Source organism: Petromyzon marinus, chromosome 1 (assembly GCF_048934315.1).
Source record: "Petromyzon marinus isolate PM22_M1 ecotype Great Lakes invasive population chromosome 1, UKy_Petmar_22M1.pri1.0, whole genome shotgun sequence".
NCBI lineage: Eukaryota > Metazoa > Chordata > Hyperoartia > Petromyzontiformes > Petromyzontidae > Petromyzon > Petromyzon marinus.
The window spans coordinates 402,983-421,896 of NC_133667.1; the positions used below are offsets into that span (position 1 = coordinate 402,983).

Here is an 18,914-nt window from a genome sequence, read left to right on the forward strand (position 1 = left end):
ATAGCATTGAGGGAGGTTCTGAAGTGGACAGCAGCTCTCAATGTTATTGTCGTGATTCCGCGGGTTTACCCAGGAAAGCCTCGGTGAGTCTCAAGACTCTGTTTCAGGAGGGTCCCGTCCAGTTTTCGCAGTGGGGGGGGGGGGGATGTTGCTGCTGTATGTGTGATCCCAATTGAGAAATTTGCGGTGCAATTTTAAATTGTTAAATGTGGACCATAACGCTGGCACACGGTAGCCTACTCCTGCGAATATTTAACGTCTACTTGAGTGAAGCAGACGGCGCGTGGTACCATCACGGTGAATACACACAACAGCATTATTAACCAAAGCGGCCACTGGAATAGAACCGCAAACCTCTGCAACAGAGCGGCACCCGCGCACCCACTGGCCGTATACAGCAACACGTCCAATGCTAAAGGTGAAACTTCACTTTTTTATTGTATGTGCTTATTTGAAAAGTTACATTTTTAACGAAGAACATTTGCAGTTGTATAAAAAAAACTGCAAAGATGAATAAAACAAAAAAAACAAACACATATTTGCGGTCTTAAATACTTCACGTTAACACGTCTCAAACCCAAACACTGTCATCAACGTTTTATTCCAAAACCAGGTCACATGCAAGCGTTTTAGTTCAAATATCTAAATGACGAGAATACTCCTCACAAGGGGAAATAGCGTGAACGACACGTGTAGGTGTGCAGCATATGCTCACTCTCAGCCTTGTCCAGACCACTAGCTCAGAAGTGAATGAGTGGCCATGTTGTATTTTGGACCACCAATTCTCAACTGTTTGGGATTGTGTTTCTTTAACGACAAAATGGCAACGCATTCAGTTTGTGGTCTGGATAAGGCTGAGAAGAGTGTCAGTTGCAAGTGACACCACTCAGCCATTTAGGAAGTTACAACGTATCAATGTTTTCATGCTTGGCAGGTTATTTTGCCTATTTACAGCTCTCAGGCTGTCTTGGAGATTCCACGTCCATGTGGCTAGGCCAAGGGGATGCAAAAGACAAAAATAAGGTAAAATCCCAATGTAAACGACAGGATACAACAACATGGCTGAATGAAGAAATAGTACAGTTGTCGGTCCACTGCTATATTAAGGCCTTTCAAACGCCATGCCAATCTTGGGGGTTATTTTTTCATACTTTACCTCGCTGGTCGGTGCTGATTGGTGAAGGTGACAGAAGGCAAAGATCGGTTCAGATATCACCTGCCGCTGATGTTAGCCGAGGTTTGGAATCGAACTTAGGTGTCCAGGTTCAAAGCGCAGTGTGCTCACCGCTACACCACCGCTCCACCCCATGTTATACATTTGTGTGTATAAAACAACCAACAATCTCTATCGGCTTAAAAGTCACACTTATCCGAAAAGTATTGAAAACATAACACTGTACAGTACGACACCACTATCGCCAAGCAAGGGTCCTAGGTCTAGGCGGATACGTAAATTGATGCCAGTTACACCGTTACCGACAGGGATGGAGAGGACGCAGAATGAACGCCACAGGGCAAACGCTTAGCCGGACTCTCCAGCCAACGTTCGCGCGTTCAGGAACTCACTAATGCTGCGTGTGACTAACTCGGATTTGTGAACGTCTGGAGCAAATGACAGGAAATTAAGCCGTGTACCAGTGCTGCACTGCGTGTGGGTGCTTAATTGGTCGGGGCGGATAAGCGACGGGCTGCGTTACATTTCACCGCCGTACAAAACTGCCGGGTGCCGACGTGCATAGGCACTGGATACAAATACAAAAGAGTGCAACAGCAGCAGAATAAAACTTAGCCCCCCGGTCCAGGGGAGGTTAAAAACCAGGAATGTCAACTTCATGGTTTTACAATCTTAACGCCATATTTCAATAAAGCATTCTCTTAAAAAAGTTAGCATACCAACTTTTGTAGGCCTGTGTTCAAATAGCAAAGTTAAATAATTATCCCTAGATTTTGGGATTTCCCAAAAAGTTTACAGTTTTGAATCTCCCCCCTCCCCCCAGTTACTGTACTAAATTCTCCGGATCGTTGCATGATCCGGAAAGTGAGAGACACCCAACACTTGTGCCCAATATCAATAAAATTATACAGATCTGGTCACAAACACACAGCCACCCGATTATGCTGCTGTTGATTATTGAGTTATATGCGGAACAACAAACTTTTTAACAAATCAGTAATAGTATGAAAGTGCCTGTGCCAGGCTAGGTGCACTTTGAAGCCACGTGAAGTGTCGAAGGTTCGCTGACAGGAGGAGGTCTCGAGACAGACCCAGCAGGTGTCATGGGTTGGCTGACTGAAATGACCGGTAGATGCACCACCAGCTGTACCCCCTGCAATGCCAACTTTCTGTATTTTACCCGCCCGGCCCTCCGCTCATTGTTGTGAGTGTCGCTCATCTGCCCTCAGTTGTTGTTGGAGGGCGACTGCCTCCAACAAAGATCCACCGTATTGACATTACAGACTGTAGGGGCAAGTGCTGTTAGCGAGCACCTATGAAGGCCGAGGGGGTGGGTGGCCAACACCACGCCCGACCGCCTTTGTCTCCCCAGTGGCGATGTTCTCAAACACCACACCAGGTACCCATTTGAGGCTGACCTAGAGGAAGCCCAGGACCGGTTCAGATAATCGTCAGTTGTGTTGACTGTGAGCGGGAATCGAACTCGGGTCGCCGGGTTCATAGCGGAGCACGCTAACTGCTACACTACCGCTCCCCTCTGCACTTACACACACATGTACATTTAAATATATCCGTGCATCCTGTACTTTACAAGTAAAAAATAATAACACGGCCGGCTACGTACGGTGCGAAAGAAGTTCAACATACACACAAGTAAAAGCTTCTCCCTGTCCAATCGAGCAATACAAATGTGGTGAAAATTCCACATTCCCATGACCAGGGCCATTCTATAAATGTTCATGAATGACGATTATCAATGATAAGGTTCTCTGTGAGTGCAATCAGCATGCAGATAAAAAGTTATATCGGTGTGGGCGAGGCCTGCATGAGAAGCAGAGTGTGTGGCATGGCCTGTGGTGGAGTAGATGCCTGGTTTGTATGAATGGAGTAGATGCCCTGGCTGTATGAATAGAGTGGAGGCCTTGCATGAAAATAAGAGACTCTCTGTGTGGGTGAGGCCTGCATGGATAGGATAGAGTAAATGTGCGTGGGTGAAGATTGCATGTGAGAAGATGCCTCTGTGTATGCATGAGGCCTGTAAAGAAGGAAGAAGCTTCACATACGACGATTCTCTGTGGAATGAAGGCTGCATGCGGGGAAGAGTGAGGCCTACGTGGGTAGAGGGTGTGTGGGCGTGGCCTGCAATTGGCAGGAGAGTGAGGCCTGCATGAAGAGAGCCCCCTCTGTGGCCACCCTCATGGCCTGGTGGTGCTCCTCCGTGACGGCATTTTGGGCAGCAAGGTATCCTGGCCTAGGTTCAGCGTCTCGTTCTTCAGAGACTCCAGCTGCATGTCGATCTCGTGAAACATCGGCCTCGCGTCCGGACTGCGGGTGGCATGGAGCAGACACGGAGACGCGGAGGTGAGGGTCGCACGGGGAGAGGAGACACGATGCTGGTAGATGTAGGTGGTGGATGATGTAGGTGGTGGATGATGTAGGTGGTGGATGATGGAGGTGGTGGATGATGGAGGTGGTGGATGATGGAGGTAGTGGTTGATGGAGCTGGTGGTTGAAGTAGGTGGTGGATTATGGAGGTGGTGGATGATGTAGGTGGTGGATGATGGAGGTGGTGGAATCGGTGGTTGTCGGTGATGGTTTTAATGGTGGTGGTGTTAATGATGGCTGTGGTGGAATTGGAGGAGGTGTCGGTGGTGAGAGCAATGATGGTGACCGTGGTTATGATGATGATGGTGGACGGCGACTGGTGAACGCACACCAGTGGGCACGCGTGTGCAGCGTGGTATTGTTGTGTGGGAGACACAGAGGTGGAAGGGAGAGCCTCACCTCAGGTTCCAGGCCGCGAGCATGATTTGGTAGACGGGGTCCGGGCAATGTTCCGGTTTGTCCAGACGCATCCCGCTCTCGAGGAACACCAGCACCTCGTGGCCTTTCATCTTCTACACACGCGCACACACGCAGAGACAAAGATCCCCCGTATAGCCTTTCACAGACCGTTGGGGCAAGTGCTGTTAGCGAGCACCTTTGCAGGCTGGCATGTCAGCCTGTAAAGGGAGTGGGTAGCCAGCAGCATGCCAGGCCCCACCTTCGTTTTCTCAGCCTGATGTTCACCCACCGCACCAGATATTTCGTGAACCCATGACCGGTCCAGATGTTCATCACTGATGTTGGCTGTGAGCTTAAATCGAAATCAGGTCGCCGTAGTGCAGTGCGCTAACCACTACGCTACCGCTAGCCATACACTCAAAGATAATCCAACTCTCATTCTGCAGAACAGGGGGAGAACTTACAAACTCAACGTAGAAAGGGGTCCGAGTTGGGAATCGAACCCAAGCACTCGTGGCTGCAAGGCGCGAGCGTTACCGCTGCGCTTCCTACTCCTCGCCACTGACTCCATCCTGCCGCCTCTATATCCTCACCCTGCCTGCTCACCCCCACCCCCCCTCCCGTCACTCACCGGGTAGGGCTTGCTGCCGAAGGAGAAGGCCTCCCACATGGTCACCCCGAAGCTCCACACGTCGCCCTTGCTGGTGAAGCGCCGGTAGTTTATGCACTCGGGCGCGTACCACTTTATGGGCCAGCGGCCCACGTTCGAGGCCTGGGGCACAGCGGGGAATGGGGGTGGGGGCACAAGACTTGCGTGGTCAGGCTGAGGACTGCTGCCCGTTGGGACGGTCACATTGCCTCGACAACTTTTTTTGAGTAGGCGATCTAAACAACAACATGGCCACACGTGCAGTTCTTTGGAGCTGGTGGTCTGGATAAGGCTGAGAGCTTTTTGTGAGTGCAGTGATGCACACCTATTGTGCGTCGTTAAACCTGAGTGGTCATCGCATGGTGAGACTTGCCCCTACCAAAAGAATGTGGAATTTCCACCACTGGCTGTGGCTAGTCCATCGGTGACGCAGAAAATAGCGGCGCACAGCACGCCACATCCTGTGTAGCCCTACCGCAGTCAGCCTATTAGCCACACCAGAACACATCTCCACCCCGACACACCACATCGTCACTCCAGGCAGGCACCTTGTAGTACTCGTCGCTGGCGAGGGCTTTGGAGAGGCCGAAGTCGCTGATCTTGGCGTAGCGCTCGTTCACCAGCAGCACGTTGCGCGCCGCCAGGTCGCGGTGCACGAAGTTGCGCTCCTCCAGGTACTTCATGCCGGCCGACACCTGGTGCATCAGCTCCAGGATGTTTTCCACCGGCATCGTGCCACTGTACCTCCGCCAACAACCACCGTCGCCACGGCGATGTATTATTATTATTATTATGATGGTGACGATGATGGTGAGGGTGATGATGCTCGTTGACCCAGGAGGCTTCACCGAGTCTCAAGACTATTTTTCGCAGGAGGGGGCGATGGTGCTGCTGCTGAGTGTGATCCCAATTGAGTAATTTGCAGGTGATTACTCAGGATGGAGATGTTTATCCAATACCTGTTCCACTGCGTGTGTGTGTTTTTTTAAGTTACGGGATGAAGCTGGAGAACCCAGAGGAAACCTGCACCTTGTGTGAGGGGGCAACACTCTATGTAGATGGAAACAGATGTCGATTAGCCCACTTGCTGTAGCGCCTTCTACTGGCGAGTCAGGGTACGGCTCCTCTTGGACTCCCATGGGAAGGGAGTTTCTAAACATCTGTGTGTGATCCACCAACCCCTCGCTACTGCCTCCAATGCTCTGGATCACAGCAGCCACATGCAGCGGAGTAGCGACCACCACGGCGATGGCGGTGACGTCACCGCACCGGTGCGGTGACGTCGCGTACCGGAGTAGTGACGTCGCACACCGGTGCGGTGACGTCGCGTACCAGTGCGGTGACGTCGCACACCGGTGCGGTGACGTCACCGCACCTGGTGCACCTGGTGCGGTGACGTGGCGTACGGGTGCGGTGACGTCGCGTACCGGTGCGGTGACGTCGCGTACCGGTGCTCGCGGAGGTACTTGTTGAGGGCCCCAAGTGGGGCCATCTCCATGACGAGCATGAGCGCCTCTCCCTCGCACACCCCGAACATCTTCACGATGAACGGGTGGTCCAGCTGGTGCATCAGCTCCGCCTCCTTCATCAGGTCTTTCTTCAGCGTCTCCTGGTTCTCCACGGGCTTGAGGACCTTGACGGCCACCTGCACCTCCTTCCTGCACGCCGGAGAGGTGGTGGTGGAGTGTATTGGTGGTGGTGGTGGTGGAGACGGGGAGACGTGGGGGGCATACATCGAAGACAGGTCGGTCACGCCTGCAAATGACACTGCCACTCTGGCCTTTTGAGGGTCCCATCCTGGTTCCACAGAACAACCCCAGACTGCGAGCCCCCGCACGGTACCCGTCACGACGCGAGTTCCGCGTCCGCACCGGGGCGATCGCGTGCCCCCCCCCCCATCGAGAGCCCCCCACTCTGCCGTACCCCGCCAAGGTGTAGGTTCCCTTCTGCACAGTGCCGAAGTTTCCCGAGCCCAGCTCCGTGTTGTGCTGTAGCTGCAGGAGGTTGCGGTTGAGGTAGATGCAGCGGAGGTCACTGAGGTCACTGTACACACCCTCTCCTTCCGGGTCGCTCACCGCAGCTCCGGGCAGCGGCGGCTTCGAGTAGTACACGTTATTCTGTACCGGGCCTGGGGACGCGGAGGGGGGGGACACGGAGGCGACAAGGCGGGGACACGGGGAGGATACGTGAGGGATGCAGATTTAGAGGGATACAGTGGGGACACTCTCTCACTCAGGCAGGCATGTAGGCGGGGTTGCCCGCAAGGGTGGTGCAGGTCGTTACCTGGGTTCTCGATGGGCGGCTCCGGACTGGAGAATCCATTGGTGATGGCCTGTCAATAGAGGTGTGTTCCAGTCACCATCACCGCCATCATCATCATCCTCCATTGCCATCATTATCACCAGCATCATAAAAATTCTCACCATCGTTACAATCATCATTACAAGTCATCAACATTATAACCATCGTTATTATCATCATTACAAGTCATCAACATTAAAACCATCGTTATTACCGCCAGTATCACCGCCATCATCACCACCACCATCATCATTGACATCACTATCACCTTTAACAAAAAGCACAACCATCATCATCACTATCACCATCAAAACCACAACCATCATCACCACCACCATTGATCATTGTCATCATCAGCCATGATCAATCTACTGCTGAATGAAGGCCACCCCAAGCTGCCATACAGACTCACAAACTCAATCCTCCACAACGCCCCCGTCCCCCCGTGTAGCCTACAGAGACTGCTGGGGCAGGTGCTGTGAGCGAGCACTTATTAGGGCTGGCACGGCACGCGAGGGGGTGGTGTGGCCGGGATAAATGCACGGCCACCTTTGTCTTCCCATCGCGGATGTTTACGCGCCAATACAATTACTCATTTAAGGCCGCGTCAGATAGTGCTCCCTCCATTCGTATGCAATGATGGCACTGGGTTCATGGCGAAGACCACAGAGCAATAGGATTGCAAACAAAGACAAAGATCCCCCATATAGCCTACATCGGGGAGAAAGTGTCACACAGTCACACAGAGATAAATACATAGACACACGCACACTCTTACACACACACACACATACAAAGACACACACACTGTCACACACACACATACAAAAGACAGACGCATACACGGACACGCGTGTACACACAATCACATCCACCTACTCATTCATGACACGGACACCACCATGACCCCCCTGTGCCAGCTACAATGGGAATCCACAACAACAGCAGCCCCATCACGGCTCTCTACCCCAGCACTAATGGGTGTCCCTGCTCCGTGGATAAGGGACGGAGGCCATTACCTAGACGCGGAGTCGAGTGATGTCGATTTCTGCTCGTCTCATCATTGAAACAGCGGTGCACCCCTGCTGTTTACCAGGCGCTTACCAGCCACGCGGAGCCAGCGATGGAAATTCCACATTCCTACGGCAGGGGCGAGTTTGTCCAGAGGATACCCGCTGCTGATGCTTCCCCACAAAGTGGTGCTTATTTGTATCGACCCCGGAGGGAGAGATGATGGGCCGAGTGAACACCACCCCACAACCAGGATTTGAATTCGCGACCCTCCGATCGCGAGCCGCTCGCTCCACCGCTGAGCCACACGGCCGCATACGAAGTGACGCTGAACGTTGTTTGTTTACCATTCTCCTGATGAAGGCCAGAGAGCTGAAACGTCGAGATTTAGAATGTGTTTTCTTCGTTAAGATTAAAAACAGTTGTATTTTAATTTCAACAAAATTGCATGGTATAGGTGGCAATGGTGGGTGGGTGGATGAGTAGGTGGGTAGGTGGGTAAGGAAAATGTATGGTTGAGCAGGCAGCTAGGTGGATGACTACATAGGTGGGTAGTGAGTAGGTAAGTGTTTGGGTGACTAGAAAGGTAGGTGGGTAGGTAAGTGGGTCGATAGATGGGTGGGTATGTGAGTAAATATATAGGTAGGTGGCTGAGTAGGTAGGTGAGTGGGTAGGTTGGTAGGGCAGGCAGGTAAGTAGGTGGGATGGCAGGTTGACAGACATGCAGGTGAGACAGAAAGTCTCTTTGCAAAGGGGGATATTGGACATTATTACTTTAGCCATAACCAAACACTGCAGTTAGATTTAACAACACGCAGAGGTGTGCAGCACTGCACCTACAATAGCTCTCAGCCTTGCCCAGACCACGGGCTCAAAATAACTGCACGTGCGGCCACGTTGTCGTTCAGGAACCCCAACTCAAAAGGGAAAATGTGGCCGTCCCAACGGCGGACAGCCGCGGATGTGACGATGTGGGTCGCTCCGCCGCGCTTCCACAAAACGGAATCGCCGGGAGCGCGACCGCGGCGAAGTTCCGAACCGTCGACCGCGTGAGCGGCGAACGTGCCGCGCACGCAGCGCCAGATCCACGTGGCCGCCGCTGCTGCCGCCGCTGCCTCCGTGGATCGGTGAATTCCTGCAGTCACGAAAACTTTTATGATTTAAGTCGAGACCGGTTTGCGTCTTTTGCTGGGTCTCATCAGTACGGCACAGTCATCCATGTTCGCCGCCGTCATCTGCCTCGTATGTGGAGAGGGGCTTACACCGTGGGCACGCCGTTAGCATTCGAACTGGAGGCAGCGGCCCATCCAGGCGTGCCCATGACGAGGGAGGCCGAATCCCAACAGACGCGCACGGAGGCTTCCTTGAGCGCAGCGGCCACGATTGATGGTCGGACAGCGCCATCTGCGGCTCGCACGGAGTAGCCGCTGCAGCTTTGGCTCGGCCATTCCACCGGCGGTTTGATTTTGGTTTTTGGTTAACAAAGCGGCTCTAACACACAACGTCAAGCGGTCAGCAACAAAGAGCACCATCAAAGTTTTAAGAGATAAGGATTAAGTTATTGTTAAATTGATCATTCACGGGGACCGATGGCCTATGATTGATGATGAATCGTCACGTTTGGTTGTATATCAAGCGTTGTCATGTTTGGTAGCAAATTGCGTCTCTCAGATTCAGAAGAACCACAGACACGAGCTGGATGCCAGCAGCAGCAGCAGCCAGGCGGTGGCGGTGGTGATAAGACGGCGCTACCGACGATTGTCCAAGCTCTGCGGTCCTACACACGGGGGCGGGGGGGGGTGGATCTTTCCCTTCTTCGGTGACCTACCGGGATGAGGTTTTTCAGCCGCAGGGCGCTGGGGAAGGATGAAGAAAACCAATTCTTGCGCGTGGGTTCGTGAGTTCTCGCCTGCTGGGGGGATGGACGCAGACAGCGCAGGATTCATCCCCACTAGGGGGGGGGGTCCCGAGGTTGGACGGCAGTGCGTTGTGTTTGTGTACATGTGTGTATCTGTGCGCGCCTCTCTGTATGTCCGTGTGCTTGTTTATAATTATTCTTACGTGTGTGTGTAACTACGTGTGTGTTCATCGGTGCTCGCTAACAGCACTTGCCCCATCAGTCTGTTAAGGCTACATGTGTAAACGTGTGTGTGTGTACAGTATGTGTGCCTGAGTGCGTAAAGTTACTGTGTTGTGTGTTTATTTGCATTTGTGTGTCATTTGATGCGTTTTCATTTGAATTTAATTCAAAGGTTCAACTCACATCCACGTAGTTTCCATACAGATCTGAAAAAAAACGCGCACACACGAGGGGATCACACACCACTTCAGCTATCACATCCACCTCAACTATTACCAACTAACCACCACCATCTCCACCTCCTCCTCCACCATCACTATTGCCACACCTCCACCACTACCATGATCTCCATCTGCACCACAACATCCTCCACCATCAACTAAACCACCACCTCCACCATGGTCGTGACCTCCCACATCGGCAGCAGCACGTGCAGTACGGGTGAGCGTGGAGACCGTCGGTTCACCATCTACTCACCATGTACTCACCATGTACTCACCCACGTACCATGAACAGACCCACGTGATGTGTACTCACCCACGTACTCGGGGCAGATGCACGCCTCCCCTAGCGCGCACATGAGTCCATCCTCCTTCATGCTGTAATGCTCCACCATCTACAGGGACACGGGGACACGGGAAGACACGGAGACAAACGCAAGGAACACGAAGACACCGAGCAGTCATCATCGCGCGTCTGAGTGACGTTGCTCTGCAACTCGAGGCAACTTTGTTCCAAGCGCGCTAAAAATTGCTGCGATTGTTGCACAAACAAGGGCTGCGATTGGCTGAGTCGGGCAATTATTTTTTGCATAAAACTATCTTCAGTAAGAGATCCGGATTAATGTGACCGAATGTGTTGTCGTGAAACCCTCCACCACCCGACATAGCCAAACAAATTCAATTGTCCGAACCCAAAAAGCTCTATTTCAGCATCGTCGCATTGGTTGCGACAACGTGGGTGTTGTCTCCGTAACTTGCAAATGTTTTACAAAGCGGAAGAGCGAACGAACTTGCGGTATTTGACAAGAGGATGTTGAGCAAGGGCGCTTAAAATGCAACTGGGCTTGTGAGAAACAACGCTGCTGCCCTGTCTACTGCGAGCTTCACTTCCTTACAGCTCGCATCGCCACCGACAGTGAGCTCATCGTCATCGTCGCCACCCACGTCCCCACTGCATTATCAATGTCACTGTGAACACGCTCGCGTCAAACTAAAAAATTCACGGTCTACAATCTGTTGTTGCTTTTCATGGCGAAGCAATTCGCTGCTCAAACAAGCATCGAGGCGTTGGCGCTCGTCTCCTGTTTACAGCCCTACACAGCCGGTGGTGGAAATTCCACGTTCTTATGGATCCGGCTTACTTGGTGTGGCTTACTGTGTATGGCTCATTGAATAACCCCAACTGTTGTGACGACCTCTCCCAACTAATAGCGAGTCTGCATCTGGGCACGACTCACTGACGAACACGAATGATGATGATGATGAAGCTCCCATACACCCCTCTGATCAATCCTTTGCAGGCTGCACCCTGAGCTTGACTCACCCACGACCCCCGCCATTCCAAATGCCCAACACAACAACGCCGTGGGTTCTCAATGATGACCGGAGGCCAATAAACAACACACAAAAAACCCCGTCGTGTAAGCATTGTGCGTGTGCGGGGTGAACCCCTTGAGCGTCAACCCACCTGCCACAGGGCGTCAAACTTGCGGCCTTCGGGGATGGACAACTTGGTGGACTTGTCGGTGTCCACCACGTAGTGAAACACCTTCTTCTTGAACACCAGGCTGATGGCGAACGAGCCCCCCGTGTTCCGCTGGCGGATCCTGCAAGCGGATTTGCGGTGATTTGTGAATGTCAACGACGTTTTACTCTTCAGCCGGTTAACACGTTTCACCACCCCGAGGCGTCGAGGTGGAACCCTGGCGAGTGTACTCGCACACTCACACACTCGTACACTTACACACTCACACTCGTACACTCACACACTCACACTCGTACACTCACACACTCCCACGCACACTCGTCCACTCGCGCACTCACACACTCGCACACTCATACTCGCGTATACAAGACAAAGATTCCCCGTGTAGCCTGAAGAGACCGTCGGGGCAAGTTCTGTAAGCGAGCACCTTTGAAGGCCGTCACGTCACACGAGTGGGTGGCCAACACCACACACACAGCACACACGCATTGACACACATACGAACATTCTAAATCTATAACCTACAGGGGATGCGGGTTATCAACGACTATCACACCCAGTTCCACACACTGGACACTGCTGCCAAAAGATTTCGTTACAAATTCACCAAGGTGGTGATGATGGCGGTGGTTGGTCGTGGTGATGCAGGTTGCGTTTGTGGTCGTGACGGTAGTGGTGATGTTGACGATGGTGGTTGTGTTACTTCACCTACAGATTCAATAACCCAGCAACTTAACAAGTCACGAAATTTAAGCAGCGTCCTTAAAGCATTCAACATATTCCAAAATCAATGTAATCGTCAGCAATGATCAATCCACTGCTGGTTGAAGGCCTCCTGAAACTGTCGCCAGACCTCAGGCGCCTGCGACCCGGGTCGATGTGGAAACTTGGGAGCTACATTTAATTCGGAGATTCGTTAAAGATTGGTGTTGGCAAAAGACAAACAACGAAAGTTCTTGGCGGTTTGACCCAAATCTTGTCCCACAGGAAGGAAAAAAACACAAACTCGAAAATATCCCCACTAGTTTTCAGCCTTTGCAGCTTCCTCGGTCGGACGGAGGCTTCCCATGACAGTGGGGAATTGTTGATTTGAAGCTTTTGTGACTACAGGAATCCACACTCTATGGTTCTTTCGGTAAAGTCACGTAGGTAGACTTTACCGAAAGAACCAAAGAGTTTGTCTTTTTCGATTTAAAGCTTTCGTGACTGCAAGGATTCATCTTCTTTGGTTCTTTCGGTAAAGTCACGTAGAATAAAATAAAACAATAAAATTCTACGTGACTTTACCGAAGGAATCAAAGAAGTTTGTCTTTTACCAACACCAATCTTTAACGAATCTCCAAACTAAATGTAACTCCCAAGTTTCCACATCGGCCGCTTCGCAGGCACCTGAGGTCTGGCAACATTTTCAGGAGACCTTCAACCAGCAGTGGATTGATCATTGCTCACGATTACATTGATTTTGGAATATGTTGAATGTTTTAAGGACGCTGCTTAAATTTAGTGACTTGTTAAGTTGCTGTAAAGTCACATAGGTAGAAATAAAATAAAATAAATCACAATGTTTCGAACGCAACACAAGCGTTCGTCTTCAGGTGACAATGGCGATAGCTGTGATGTCTGCTGCCTTGTGGTTTTACTTAACTTGATTCCTGTGTCGTGGTCAAATCTTGTAATCAAAAGTTAGTCTACTTCCCGTTGTCCAATCAATTACACATTTTGCACACGTACTCAGATCCGGTGACAATGCATGCCTGTATCAAAATCGTCATCAATTAATCTATTACTTCGCTAATTTAAAGCAATTAACATTTTGTATGGGCGCCTGACTCTCGAATCGCCTCGCCCAAGAAGCAGGCGCCTCGCGTCTCAGGCGCGCCTGCTCCTTGCGAACGAGTTACGGGCACCCTCACTCCATACAAACAAAAGTTGTACATTGAAGATTCATTGATAAAGCAATCAATTTATTAAAGTAAGCGTTGATGTGGGAGCAGGCGCCGCATTATTGACGTACTTCTCGACCGTGAGTTAAACGAAGTTGTTAATTAAACCGTTGTTTTAAAAAACGTTTTTAAAGGAGTTTATGATGTTTTACCACAGTTGCCGACCTCAGGCCCAAAGGTCAAACACGCCGAGCAGCCCAGCTACAAACAGCAACGAGTAATTCCTGCAGTCACGAAAGCTTAAAATCAAGTTTAAACAGCAACGCCGTTAAAACGATGTCATGGACAAGAGTAAAACAGTGTTTCTTGAAATGAGCAAGGGTATTATAATAACGTGGGGAAAGAGACGACGGGATGGACTTCCAAAGGGCCCAAAAACGCCAAGTGGCCAGACACAAACGGCACTACCGACATTGTCACGGTCAAACTAAATAAGCAGACAATATGGCTGATCGGATGTGTGAAGTAAAACAATGCTTCATAATAATTCATAATAAAGGTTTTTGGGTTAGATCGCGTTTATTTATAAATGTGTCGTAACCCTCCACCACCCGACACGGCCAATCAGCAAAAAAAAGTGTCACGTTGACAAAAAGACAAATAATTCACTACTTTAGCCCACCGGTGTGTTGAAGAGTGAATCCACATTTACAGTTTGAGTACGACGTTTCGCTGGTAAATACATCCAGCATCATCGGGCAATTCGCCAGAATGGTAAAGCCCTCGCTTGCTCCCGGTTTTATATAGAGCAGCAGGGTGACGTCATAACTTAACTCATAAATAAACGCGATCTAACCCAAAAACCTTTATTATGAATAATATTGGTCGCGAAAGCCTACATGTTAAACTAAAACAATGCTTAGATTTAGTTTTAACGTGGACAGACATCGAAGTGGGAGGCTGTTTGCTTTGAGACGCGTTCTCCACCGTGATGCAAACGGTGAACGTTGCGACGGCTAAAGGGGGCCATGTTTCTTGATGGGATCGGGGTGATCATTGTCACAGGAGCTGTGTGCCTGTGTTATACGGGGGGGGGTCTCTGTATATGTGTGTGTGTATGATCGTGTGTATAGTATGCATAGTGTAGCGCGCTGTGCTACGAATCCGGCGACCCGAGTTCGATTCCAGCCCACAGCCAACACCAGTGGCGATTATCTCAACCAGTCCCGGGCCTCCCCTAGGTCAACTCAGCCTCAAATGAGTACCTGGGGCGGTGTGTAAAAACATAGCCGATAGGGAGACAGCAGCGGTCGAGCGTGAGGCAAGGAAGAAGAATACACCCGTACGTGGGGTCCATTCCTAAACCTTAGAACAGTCTTAAATACCTGAGCCCAGAGTGGCAATGACCTGGGCAAACCCCCTCCCCCAAGGAAAATTCCTCTCCCCCCCCCCCGCCCTAATGAGGCCAGTGTGCCTGATACCATCGGTGCGACTGGTAATGCTGTCCAGATTGTCAGGATGTTGCAATGTGATGATGTGAGGATGTGGAATGCAAAATATTTTATACATATACAAAATATTATTTGGGTCTTTCGGTAAGGCCACGTAGATATAAAAACAATACATTTATCACGTTTCGATCGCAACACAAGCAATCGTCATCAGGTGAAACAATATAGCGTGAGAGCTGCTGAGGCAGGAGAAAATACAGCGGGAGAGCTGCTGAAGCACCAAGTTATATAGGCTCAGCCCAAGGGTAAGTGGGCGGGGCTAGAGGTGGAATTTGCATGTCAATGTAAGATCGTAGAGCTGCTGAAACACGACGTTTTATAGGCTTGAGATGGGTGTAGCCCAAGGGTAAGTGGGCGGGGCTAGAGGTGGAATTTGCATGTCAATGTAAGATCGGAGAGCTGCTGAAACACGACGTTATATAGGCTTGAGATGGGTGTAGTCCAAGGGTAAGTGGGCGGGGCTAGAGGTGGAATTTGCATGTCAATGTAAGATCGGAGAGCTGCTGAAACACGACGTTATATAGGCTTGAGATGGGTGTAGCCCAAGGGTAAGTGGGCGGGGCTAGAGGTAGAATTTGCATGTCAATGTAAGATCGGTGATGTACCTCCACGACGACGACGCAGCTGTGGAGGTGGCCATTGTATTGTGAGAGATTAGCATGTCAGTGTAAGTGAACCAGCACAACGGTGGCTGTTAGTGAGACATCCAGCGTGTATGTAACTCAGAGAGACGGAAATAACTGCTAGCATCGGTAGGCAGGATGGAAACATCGGTTCCAGTTATGACTTAAACTGGTTTATAAACGTCCATCCTTAATAACCCCCTCGTGTCCCGATCTGGCCTTTATAAGCGCCTGCTGTGAGAGCACTCGCCCCAAACAGTCTGTTCAGGCTATACAGGGGATCTTTGTCTTGGTATATATAGTATATGTGTGCGTATTTGTGTGCGTATAATGGGGTGGAGTGGCGTTGTGGATAGCGTGCCGCACGACGAACCCGGTGACCCGAGTTCAATTGCCGCTCACGACCGGCAACATCAGTGACGAACATCAGAACCAACGGGTCCTGAGCCTCCCCTAGGCCAACTTGGCCGCCTTCGGCGAGTACCTGGCGCGGTGTGTATAAAACACCAGCGCTGGGTATACAAAGGTGGCTTACCACGGGGTGGTGGTGGTGCTGTGCAACGCCATCCCCTCGTGTGCCGTGCCGGCCTTCACCGGTGCTACTCGCCGCCGGCCCCAACAGTGTGCTCGAGGCTACGTGGGGACCTTTGTCTTAGTGTGCGTGGCTACAGAGGTGCCCATTGTGTGCGCGCGTGCGCAAAGTGGAGAAGCGCTTGATGGTCGCGGTGCCGGGGTTTTCGTGGCGTCTCTACGAAGCCGAGGGGGGGGGGGTAGGAGGAGGAGGGGGGTAGTTTGGGTTCTCCAGGAAGCGGTGGCCGCAAGCGGAACTCGAGCACAGCGGCGTCAGCAGCGCATTTGTCAGCTCCGGGGTTGGTGGATCACACGTCGGATCCCGAGACCAACACCCCCCCCTCCCGATCCCGCGAGGCTGTCGCGAGCGGGGGCCGGGTTAACGCAGCGCGGGTTAGAGAGCTCCAATTGTATGCCCCCCCCCCCCCCCCCCACTCTCCACTCTCGCCGTCCCACTACCCACCCAATATAGGAATACATCACCAATTTGTACTGATCAACGTGGAGAAGTATGGCGCAACACGGCTCACTGACCGACGGTGGTGGTGGTTGGTTGAGAGAGTGTCGGGAGTGGGGGGGGCACTGCACCATGAACCTGGCGAGCCGAGTTTGAGTTCTGACCACAGCTAACGGGGAGCGAGCAACACACCCGAAACCGGTACTGGTCTTTCCTTCACCAAGCCACATTGACCAGCGTGGTGAAGTATGTTCAAACAACCCTCTATGATTGACACGACGGTGGGGGGGGGGAGGCCTTCATCCGACAGTGGACTGATGGCTTTGGTTCCCTTCAGAGTGTTCGGCTTCACTGTGTCCCTCTGTCGCTCACGGGGACGAGCCGAGTATGTTTCGTCGTCCACGCTGGATTCGGGACTCGTTGTGACGGCAAGCCCCCCCCCCCCAACCATAGGTGTCGAGGGCGAGCCGTGCACAATGAACGGCCCCTTTGCTCGAGCTTGGAATCGACCGCGAGGGAACATTTTTCCACCACGCAGAATCCGCAGTGAGCGACGGCGCTGCCTGGAGGGAAGAAGTTCCGCATTGCGTTCTTCATTTGCGCTCGTTTTTACCACCGAGTCTCAGGACCCTCTTGTCAGGAGGGCCATGCCAAGTTTCCGTGGTAAGGGGCGATGTTGCTGCTGCTGCTGCTGCGATCACGATGCAGCAATGTGCCGGTAAAATTTCAACATCGGGACGTGTGGCCAACAGCGGCCCCGTGGTGTGGAGCGATTTCAAGCTAGAGTTTGAGGAGCAAGAGGAGGAAGCCGGAGAACCCAGAGGAAACCCGCGTGAAACAGAGGGGAGAGACAGAGAGAGAGAGGCACCAGCGTCAGCCTCTGTCGTGTTGGCTGGGTGGTGGAGGCCGAAGCCAAGCCGCACCAGAACGAGGCCCTCTTGTAAGCGAGTCAACGGACTCGTGATGCCACTGGGCGAACGCTATGGAAGCAGCAGCATCAGCTCGTGATTGCATTGAAGCGTCCGCTGCACTGGGAGCCGTGGCTATTTGCTGAAGCAAACTGTAATGGTAACACACCAAACCACCAATACACTTCCTCAATCTTGTATGTAAAAATATAAAATAAGCATTATTTATTAAGCGAAAGATCCCCTTTTGGGTCTGAACTGATTCACGCATATCCACATGAACACATACACTGTATGTAAAACTACACAATCATACAGAGGTGTGTGTGTTTGTTTATACAGGTGCATGCTTGCAGGTGTGTAGACGTGTGTTTATGAGTGTACATATGAGTTCACTATACAGGTGTGCTCGTGTGCAGGTGTGATTAAATGCGAGTACAGGCGAGTGAGTGCATGTGGAGGTGAGAGCGTGTGTGTACAGGTGAGAGATTATGCACAGTTGAGTGACACAGATGAGTTTGTGTACAGGTGAGCGATTGTGTACAGGTGAGTGACAGTTGAGCGATTGTGTTCAGGTGAGTGACACAGGTGAGCAACTGTTTTCAAGTGGGTGACACAGGTGAGTGCGCGCTTGTACAGGTGAGCGATTGCGTACAGGTGAGTGACACAGGTGAGCGATTTTGCACAGGTGAGTGACACAGGTGAGCGATTTTGCACAGGTGAGTGACACAGGTGAGCGATTGTGCACAGGTGAGTGACACAGGTGAGCGATTTTGCACAGGTGAGTGACACAGGTGAGCGATTGTGCACAGGTGAGTGACACAGGTGAGCGATTGTGCACAGGTGAGTGACACAGGTGAGCGATTGTGCACAGGTGAGTGGCACAGGTGAGCGATTGTGCACAGGTGAGTGGCACAGGTGAGCGCGTGCGGGTACTAACAGGAAGCGGCCGTTGGGCACTTGGCGCTGCGACAGGAGTCGCTCCTCGGACGTCTTGCGGGAGATGGAGCCGTGGAACCAGGGCAGCTTCTCGTGCAGAGACGATGCCACCTCCTTCTCCAGGTCGGGCCTCTGCCTCATGATCAGGGCGTCTGCCTCCGCACCCTGCACGCAACCGCACCCCATGCACCGCACGCACCGGACCGCACGCGCGCACCGCACCACAGTGCACGCACCGCGCCACACCGCACGCACCGCACGCGGAGAAAGAACCAGAGAGCGGCGCAGTTTAGCGTTGTTCAGAGAGGTGCATTGAC

General features: G+C 51.9%; 1 protein-coding gene across 4 annotated transcripts in view; it reads right to left on the reverse strand.

Moving 5' to 3' along the window:
- Nucleotides 1–419: 419 nt before the first annotated feature.
- Nucleotides 420–18,914, reverse strand: part of LOC116945852 (tyrosine-protein kinase SYK-like) — a 37,984-nt gene continuing 19,489 nt past the window's right edge. For 2 of the 4 annotated variants that reach the window (XM_032960885.2, XM_032961611.2), the window contains exons 4-15: nucleotides 18,599–18,762; nucleotides 11,689–11,827; nucleotides 10,537–10,615; nucleotides 10,183–10,205; nucleotides 9,748–9,831; nucleotides 6,891–6,939; nucleotides 6,531–6,735; nucleotides 6,056–6,265; nucleotides 5,156–5,351; nucleotides 4,590–4,730; nucleotides 3,959–4,071; nucleotides 420–3,499 (exon numbers count right to left, since the gene is read on the reverse strand). In XM_032960885.2, the coding sequence (XP_032816776.1) occupies nucleotides 3,370–3,499; nucleotides 3,959–4,071; nucleotides 4,590–4,730; nucleotides 5,156–5,351; nucleotides 6,056–6,265; nucleotides 6,531–6,735; nucleotides 6,891–6,939; nucleotides 9,748–9,831; nucleotides 10,183–10,205; nucleotides 10,537–10,615; nucleotides 11,689–11,827; nucleotides 18,599–18,762 (1,533 nt within the window). In that variant the 3' untranslated portion in view covers nucleotides 420–3,369. The remainder of the gene's footprint in view (nucleotides 3,500–3,958; nucleotides 4,072–4,589; nucleotides 4,731–5,155; nucleotides 5,352–6,055; nucleotides 6,266–6,530; nucleotides 6,736–6,890; nucleotides 6,940–9,747; nucleotides 9,832–10,182; nucleotides 10,206–10,536; nucleotides 10,616–11,688; nucleotides 11,828–18,598; nucleotides 18,763–18,914) is intronic. The other 2 variants (XM_032962413.2, XM_032963260.2) reach the window with 2 other exon arrangements.